The sequence below is a fragment of the Leuciscus leuciscus genome, assembly GCF_965113295.1.
Source record: "Leuciscus leuciscus genome assembly, chromosome: 16".
NCBI lineage: Eukaryota > Metazoa > Chordata > Actinopteri > Cypriniformes > Leuciscidae > Leuciscus > Leuciscus leuciscus.
Window position 1 is genome coordinate 29,430,983 of NC_138740.1, and position 8,829 is coordinate 29,439,811.

General features: G+C 36.1%; 1 protein-coding gene across 9 annotated transcripts in view; it reads left to right on the top strand.

Moving 5' to 3' along the window:
• celf4 (CUGBP, Elav-like family member 4) overlaps positions 1-8,829 on the top strand; it is a 100,739-nt gene that overhangs the window by 24,782 nt on the left and 67,128 nt on the right. For all 9 annotated transcript variants that reach the window (XM_082140328.1, XM_082140326.1, XM_082140323.1 and 6 more), the window contains exon 2: positions 1,330-1,412. In XM_082140328.1, coding sequence (XP_081996454.1) covers positions 1,330-1,412 — 83 coding nt within the window. The remainder of the gene's footprint in view (positions 1-1,329; positions 1,413-8,829) is intronic.

Below are 8,829 nucleotides of genomic sequence, written 5' to 3' on the forward strand. Positions count from 1 at the left end.
CATTGATGCACGTTAGGGCAGATGTTCCAAGGAGGGACAGGAAGATTGTCGTCTTGTCACACTGAACTTAAAGACTGAGGCGTGAGTTGCAGCAGGCCATGAAAGCTGAGAAAAGATCCTATCGCATCAGACTGATGAACTTTCTTGCCATCTCATTCTTTCTTCTTACAGATTTCCTCCATAACTTTTTGTTGTTGCTGTTGTCGTTGTTTGGCTTATCCTTTCATCATGCAGTCAATTTTGTTAATTCACTCCTGCTATTTGCAAATCTTGTTTTTTAAGGAACTGCCTCTTGCCCTTTTGGACCAGTGCTGCATTGTCTCTTAAATCTCACATTTGTTGATGTACACAAGTACATGTGTTTTTGGTGCTCTGTAATGTATTGAATATTGTGGTTGTGAATTCTGATCATTTAATTGGCTGATAATATTACCTATATAGATGCCTAGTATTTAGTTGAAATCCCAGAAGCATCATTCACATGACTAATGAATATTAATGATTTTTTTTCATGGAGTTACAATTGTTATTGCAAATATAACAAAACCAAAACATTTATTTAAAATAAATTGTTATGATAAATTATTAATGAATTGTACAATTATAACACATTTAAAATTTGATGAGAATTTTTTGTTTTTATTATTGCAGCCAGTAAAAATGTTATTGCCAGTAAAAAAATAAAATAAATAATTATATATATATTTTTTTCATGTAATAATATATCTGTAATAAAATATATATTTATTTTTATTATTTTTTTTTATTTTTTACGCTGTGATTTCAAACCAAGCAGGTTTTTGTACATAAAAATGTTCAAGCCTGAGTGTACTTAAAGCAGATAATATTCTGAAAAGTGCTAGTATGAATGCTATTTTTTACAAAAAATAATGATCAGCAATTTTTATTGGCCAAAAAATCCCAAACAGTGCATCCTTATTGTCTGTCAAATTAATGAGCAAGCATGCACATTCATACACTGTTAAATGTTGATACCAGCAAGGCCGTGTAGCCAGAAAATTAAAAGAAGCTGCATATTTTCTTCCACATACACACACACACTTGTATTTGCGCACATTCTCCATCTTTCTCTGGGGAGCATAAGTGTGTATGGCTCTGGGCATGTGCTCAGAACATCTTCATCTCTCTTCTTTCTTTTATGTCTCTGTGTCTGCTTCACAAATGTAATAATGTTGTGTTTCTTTCCTGGTTTGGCAAAAACAATATGAAGGTAGAGAGCCCAGCTCCACTCAAACGGACACCTGCTTGTGTCTCAACCTCTCTGACCTGTCTTTAATTTATCTCTGTCTCTGTTATTTCCTCTCTCAGGCTGTGCCTTCCTCACATACTGTGCAAGAGAATCGGCGCTAAAAGCTCAGACCGCGCTTCACGAGCAGAAGACGCTACCTGGGGTAGGTCATCACCGTCAAACACAAACATAAACATGCAAAAAAAAACACATGCACGCTACAACAAATGGGTAGTTGGCATAAAATACTTTTGGGAAGTTTTCCATGTGATATGCTATTATAGCATATTATATGCATTTTGGTGTTATTTTTATAGCTTATATTAATTCAGGATGCATTATAGGATGCATTAAATTGATCAAAAGTACAGTACATATGTTTAAAATGTTACAAAAGATTTCTATTTAAAATAAATGCTGATCTTCTGTAACCTGAAAATGTGCTACTGTTTCCACAAAAATATTAAACAGAACAACTGTTTTCTACATTGATAATATAAAAAATCAGCATATTAGAATGATTTCTGATGGATCACACTTTTGTGATTATCCTGTTATTACAGGAATAAATTACATGTATTTTATACATTAATTTTAAAATCTATTAAAACAGAAAACTGTTATATATTTTATAAATTAAAGTGTAAAAAAATATTTCAAAATATTAGGGTTTTACTGTACTTTGATCAAATAAAAAATAGTCAACTACCCAATTTATATGTAATACATTGTACATTTAAAGGTTTGGCTAGAAGATTTATTTCCGTGTATTTTTTTGTCGCATATCTCAAAAAGATATCCCTCAAAAAGCGCTAACTCTTCTTTTTTGGCTTGCATTTTCAATACCGTTCCCTCGCTTCTCATACTCTTCCTTCCTTTTCCTCTTCATCTCTCTCTCTTTCTTTCTGGAAGAGCCTTGTACCCAAGGGCAAGAACTACACAGCACCACATTAGAGCTGGCCTATTTATAGTGTCTTTTAGTGTCTCTGAGCATGTGTGTGTGTGTGCGATCGTGCCGTATGAATGTCTGCAGGCACGTGTGTGTGTGTATGTGTGTATGTGAATGTTTTACTATGTCACTCCTTTTTAGGTTCAGTACAAACTTGCTGTCCCACTCTAACATTGTTTGGTTGCAGTGTGTGTGTGTGTGTGTGTTTTGAAGTTTCTCCGTAAGCTCTTGCTCAGCTCGGTTTGGTGTGTTCTGTTTTAATGACGCCTCCAGGGAGAATGACAGTTGCCGTGGCGAACGGAATGCCTTTGATGCGAGTGATTATGACATCATAGATGTTGAATGCAAGGGGAGTCACTTTGCTGTAGTTCCACTTCCTTTCTCTTAGTGCAAAGAATATTCACTCTGTAAAAGCGCGCACACAGCCATACACGTTTCGTTCATCCGCCCCCATCCCGCCATGAGCGTGTAAGTCATCATGTTAGATGTTGACTGTAATAAGAAAAACCCTTGATCGTCTTATTATGAGCACATCTATTTGCACGAAATGCAAACGCAGCAGCAGCAAATGAATTCAATCGAAGGCTCTGCCTATCACAAATGTTTCATAAGAATACTAATTACCCAGAGGAACATTTTATCGCTCGGTTTGCTCATTCAGAGCTCAGGAGACTTAATAGAGTTCTTGGCTGTCTTTGTCTCGGATGTTTCTCCTATATTTCCATAATAGATGTAAAAAGGTGTAAATGAGACGTATAGTATGAGTAAAGATGTGAAATGAATGTGTATAGTACAGCTGAGATCATTTGAGTTTGGGAGAGTTTAATGAGAAATGTTTGAGCTCATATTGTGATCTGGTAACACTGTAAATACTTTATTACTGTATGCTTATTATAAAAATCATGTGCAAACTATTAGTTTATAGTTAATTAATTTATAAACTGTAGTTAATACATTAATAGACTATATACAAACAGTGAGTTCTTCGTTCATTGCCACTGTAATTAACTAATTATTATTGTTTAATTAGCTCATTTATAAAGAGTTAGATAATGCTTTGCTAACAACTTATTAACCGTAATTAGTTCTCACTTTAGATTAGGTCACGAAATATCGGAAAATATCATTAATTAAGTGCTTTAAACCGACCTTTATTAGACATTTATTACATTAGTATTAAGAGTTAAAAAACAACAACAATGCTGTCAATAGGAAATACAAATACTCATTATATCACGTTGTTAAAATTAATCAGGATTAGTGGTAGGTTTAGGGGATAGAATATATAGTTTGTACATTCTTGTAGAATAAGCCATCGTGGCCACTTCGAAATTGAGTAGCACATTTTTATTGTGAATGATAAATGCTTAAGTAAACAAAGAAAGAGAGACAGCGAGAGAAAGAAGAATAAATAAGTCTGAAGTGATGAAAAAGTCATTGGAACCTTTTATGTGTTTTATCTGCAGGAGAATCTTGAGCCATCCTCCATCTCTTTTCCTTTCTTTCTCTTTGTCCCCCTTCTCAGCCTTTATGCAGTAATCTCTCTCATTTTTCCACTTCACTTGACAGCTTGATGGTTTTTTAGGAAAGTGGTTTTTATGTTAGAAAGTTCTGTCAAGTGCAAGAAGGCCTCCCAAGTTCAAGTCTGGAAGAGATAGAAAGAGCCAAAAAGAGTGGGCTGTTCTTGGACCTTCAGTCGCTCCAAATGAATGATGAAAAACACATTTGCGCCTGTTAGCTTAAAGCCCGACTCTCTGTGACAGTTTCTTTTGTTTTGTGCGGGATCCACTCCGACTAAAATTGCACAAGCATTTATATTGTGCTTATCGAGCATTTCTGCCATATTTGACATCACAATATTGCAGCTATAAAGAAATGCAGGACAGAATATAGTGTTTATAGGTGTAATTTGGTTTAAGGTGTATTACCTACTGGTATGATACAGAAAATCAGCCGTTTGCACCTTATATTTTTTCTGGGTTATTACATTTAGGTATATTATCATTTGTCATATTTTCTGGGCTATATTCTACACTTTTATATTTTGCATAATGTTATTTAATGGTCTTAATTTAGTTTTATAAAAGCAATTTTGCACCCTTTCTGACCTTTACAAATAAGCCAGCTGTTTTGGTACTCTTTTAAGACTTTTATTTGTAAATTACTCAGGATTGATTCATGAAGTTGCTGATAACTAAATAGCCATTTATAAGTAAACACGGGTGATCATATGTTAATGTAATATGAATTTTTGAATAACATTTTGCACATATCGAAGCTTAAAGTGTAACTTCACCGATTTTCAACCCTCTTTGTATTGTTACAGTGTCATTAGTATATGTAAATAAACAGTGTTTACTCGTTCTTCATTCTACCTGGACCGAGAAATTCACATTTGTCAGCAAAAGTCATTTTTACAGCTCCAGGGCTATCGTGAAAACTACAGATTTGTTGAGTTGGGCGCTTTCTTTCAGTTTTTCCCGTCTGTTTGCCCTAAAACACTGTGTGCTTAGTCATCCGGTTTGAAATATTGACTACAAACATGGTCAACATTTCAAACTGGATGATTTTCCACTTTCAAATAGATTTTCCGTCTCGGCGTTCTCTCCGTATTTACGATTCTTTGCAGCCTTTAGCCAATGACTGCAACTTGCTGGAAACCAAAAATAACTTGCTCCCACTAAACGTTATTGCACCCAGGAACAATAAAAGTCGGCACCATTGTGACTAAAAGTTTGCTAAGAAGTATTTTCTACTAAAGCAATGCGGTATTTGATGATAAGCATATCCATAGCAGACTGGTGGGCGTGGCCTTGGACTTGCATTAAGGGTGTTGCAGGTTTCCATCCTATTTGGCAAAAGGGAAGACAACAGCCATTTTTCTCTGTTTTCTATGGTCAGGTATCACCAATACATTTTTTTCTTGTCTTTCTACTGCATAGGTTGCCAAGTTTTATTGAAAGGCCATTTTGCCAGTGGTATTACATCAAAAAGAACAAAGAAAATCCTGTTTTCTTAAAGCCACAATATGTAACTTTTTTGCTTTAAAAATAGCAAAAATCACTATATCTATGCTATATCTTTTTTTTTAGTTGTGTACTTGCATTATCCCGACTGTTTCCAACAACTTTCAAACCAGGAGAAATTTGTAATTTAATTCGAGAAACGTCCCGTTTCTTTATTTCCATTTTGTCGCCGTCAATGGCGTCATATCCGCGTTGTCCCTGGTTTCCGCTCGTACTGCCATGGCAACCAGAGCTATGAACCAGAGCCGTCTGATAGTAACCAAAGCGACTGACGGTAGTTCGCAATGTCTATTTGCACGCTGTTGTTGTTTCGTTCAAACATTATGGACCATGGCAAGCAGACTTTGGATACAAAAGGAGAACTAAAACGAGAATCAATATCAGCGCGGTGTTTTCGAGATGCCTAGAGCTCCCGTTTTTAGGTTAAAAATTATCCTAAATACATTTTTGAGCAAGTACATAACCAGCCAGTGTTCAAAACTATCTGCTTGGTTTAGCCCGATTCTAAACGGTAAGATTGTAATGTTTTTAATTCCAGTGGTACTGGTGGATTTCCGCAAGAAATTCGAGCATGTCTTTGCGTCATTACGTCACATCTGTACACATAAAGAAGGAGTCTCGGCTATTAGGCTATATTGCGTGTGAGGATGTTGGAGGTGGAGATTTATAGCCTTTTCTCACAGCACTTGATATAATTAAACTTATCAATTTGATGGCGGATCCAGAAAGGTTCGAACGACAATCACCAGTCACCCGTTATAAAATGCAAAAGACTTCGGACTTCGGAGTGGCTACAGAAAAAAAGAGACTGCAACCGGGCCCATGCGAAAACAAGGATAAATATCGGAAGGGCATTAAATGTAGTCACGCAATGCTGATGTTGTTAACATAAAAAAATTGAGAACAAAGTATAATTTGCACGGTTTGACGTGATATGATAATCGATTGTTAGATTTAATCAGCGCAATTTACTGCAATGCTTTTTTTCCATTAGTTGGTCAGAACAAAAGTAGATGATACTTACTTGTTCAGACGATATTTTCCGGTGAAAATTCTTATGTTGGTCATACTTCCAAAAAGTAGAATCTGTGATTCCGAATGACAGTTTCCACACCGGCGCGGTGATTGACAGCCGCACATTCTCCTCAAAACATTGGATTCATCTGCGCTGTGCCGAGGCACAACGCACGTAAAGTTGATAATTCCGCGAATAACTGCAATTGCAGATTTCGAACAGAGATGGCGACAAAGAGGAAAAACTACAGACTGTAGCTTTAAGTTATGGCCCTTTTAAAATGACATTTATGACAGTTCCTGCGGTATTTGTGGCATGTCAAACTGTCACTTATTCTATCTTAATATATTTTTTTATATAATTGATTCAATGAGTAAAGTATGTAAAAAAAAAAAAAAAACTATACTTACAACATTTTTTTTTTAAACTTGTGAGTTTTATTCTGTAGAAAACACAAAAAAAATATTTAAAAAGATGAAATTTTTTGAAGCTATAATATTGTGTTATAGATCCATATAGATCATAAAAGGAGGAGATTTTTTTCCATTTGGGGCGATTGCAGTGACAAGTCAGGCCATGCTCTCATGCACACTGTATTTATTAAAATCTCTTCCGGCCTCTCTCTCATACTACAGTATGATGCCTCAGAAGCACTCTATTGATTCTGGCACTGGGCCTCATCAGCAGGAGGGTGTGTGTACACACCCACGGCCGCTCTCTCGCTCACGTTTAAATACACACACACGCACGAGTACAAACGGGGAAGCTATTACTCACTGGAACGCACACAAATGTAAAATGTTCACAAATACGCATTCATGTGGATGAATATTCATGTAAAAAATATTTGCAGGAGACTCAAACTGTAATAATCGTTGTGGCAAGGCTTCACAGATACACCATGATTATGTTCAAAATGGAATACTACTAGTATACTGTGCATAGTATATGCTATAATTATAAAAGAACAATTCAAACAGCTGCATCGTTGTCTAATTAACATGCATGTTTAATTCAGCAAGCACCATCCAGTTATTATCTTATAAATAAATCCAGTTTTTTAGCATTTTTAATTCCCAAGTCAAAAGAGATTTCAGTTGGTATTTGTTACAAAGAAGAAATAAGAAGAAGAAGGCGGGAACTGGCGAACAATGTAAGTTTAATAACGAAATTAACAAACAACAAAACGAAAGTAAGCATCAGCCCCTCGCGGACAACTGCAGCATAAACATAATAAAACAACATAAATGTCCCAAGCCTGGCACTCTCTCTCGTCTCCCACTGTCATCTCTCCTCCTTTTATCCTTCCGGAGCTCCTCCATGGGACTCGAGACTGATGTGTTGCGCTGGTCTTTAACAATCGCTATCACGGCCCTGCCCTTCTCCTCACCACAACATTGTTCTTGTTCATTTGTCAGAATGCTGTAAAATGTCAAGTTGATCGCATTGCATTATTGGATTCAGTATTTCACACAGTGCGCTCTGGTTGCACGTTCTGGCAAATGTTGCATCATTCGGATACTCGCACATTCAGAAGACTGATATGCACTGTACACACACTGCATGCTATTTTCTTTCAGAAATAGTTAGTGTTCCATTCTGAACATACCCAAAGATAAACTTACCTCACCTCCCACATACACGCACATATATCGAGACGAAATAAATGCAGACACCCACTCAAAAAAATTTATTTTAAAGCTCTCAAACTCATAAATGGACTGTCCATTGACCAATGATAGTACAGTACATGCTGACAGTCTGTGGATAAGGAAGCACAATGTGGATCAATGCATCATTTTGTAACTCATAAAGGTGTACACACACACACACACACACACACACACACACACACACAGCTACAGCAGCTCTGATCTCTGATATGAGCCTGTGCCGTGCCTCCAGAAACAGAGATGAAATGGGAAAAGAGGAGGGGTGAAAGAGAGGATTGAAACACATGAAGGGATGGAAGAAAGAAAGAAGGACAGAATTAGGCTCTTTGCTCTGATTTCTGTTCATTTACTTCTCTCTCTCTCTCTCTCTCTCTCTCTCTCTCTCTCTCTCTCTCTCTCTCTCTCTCTCTGGCGAGTGTGTGTGATATGCTAGAAATCCATACCATTGACCAACCGCGTGACCTACTTTTGTGGCAGCTCTTTCAATAAGTCTTCCGACTGGTCAATATTGACCTGATCCCCAAGAGAGGTCCGGGGAAAAAGGGAGTGTGAAGACCTTTGAATGTGTTTTGTTTTAAACTAAAGTAATTGCTGTATTCATTTACAGAAACGTGCTGTGTTAATCTTACATTACAAGTAAAAGATTACTATAATATTATTATTACTATCTTTCATATTTTAGAGTAATTATAAAATAATATAAGTAACAACATTTTATTTAAAAATAACTCAAATTGAAGTGTGGGAATGATGTCATGACCTTCCATTTATTTATAATGTTACCAAAATTTCATTTTCATATAAATGCGTTTTTTAAATCTTATTAAATTCATCAAAGAATCCTGAAAAGATGTATCACCGTTTCCTCAAAAAAATATTAAGCAACACAATGTTGATAATAAGACGAAATTATCATC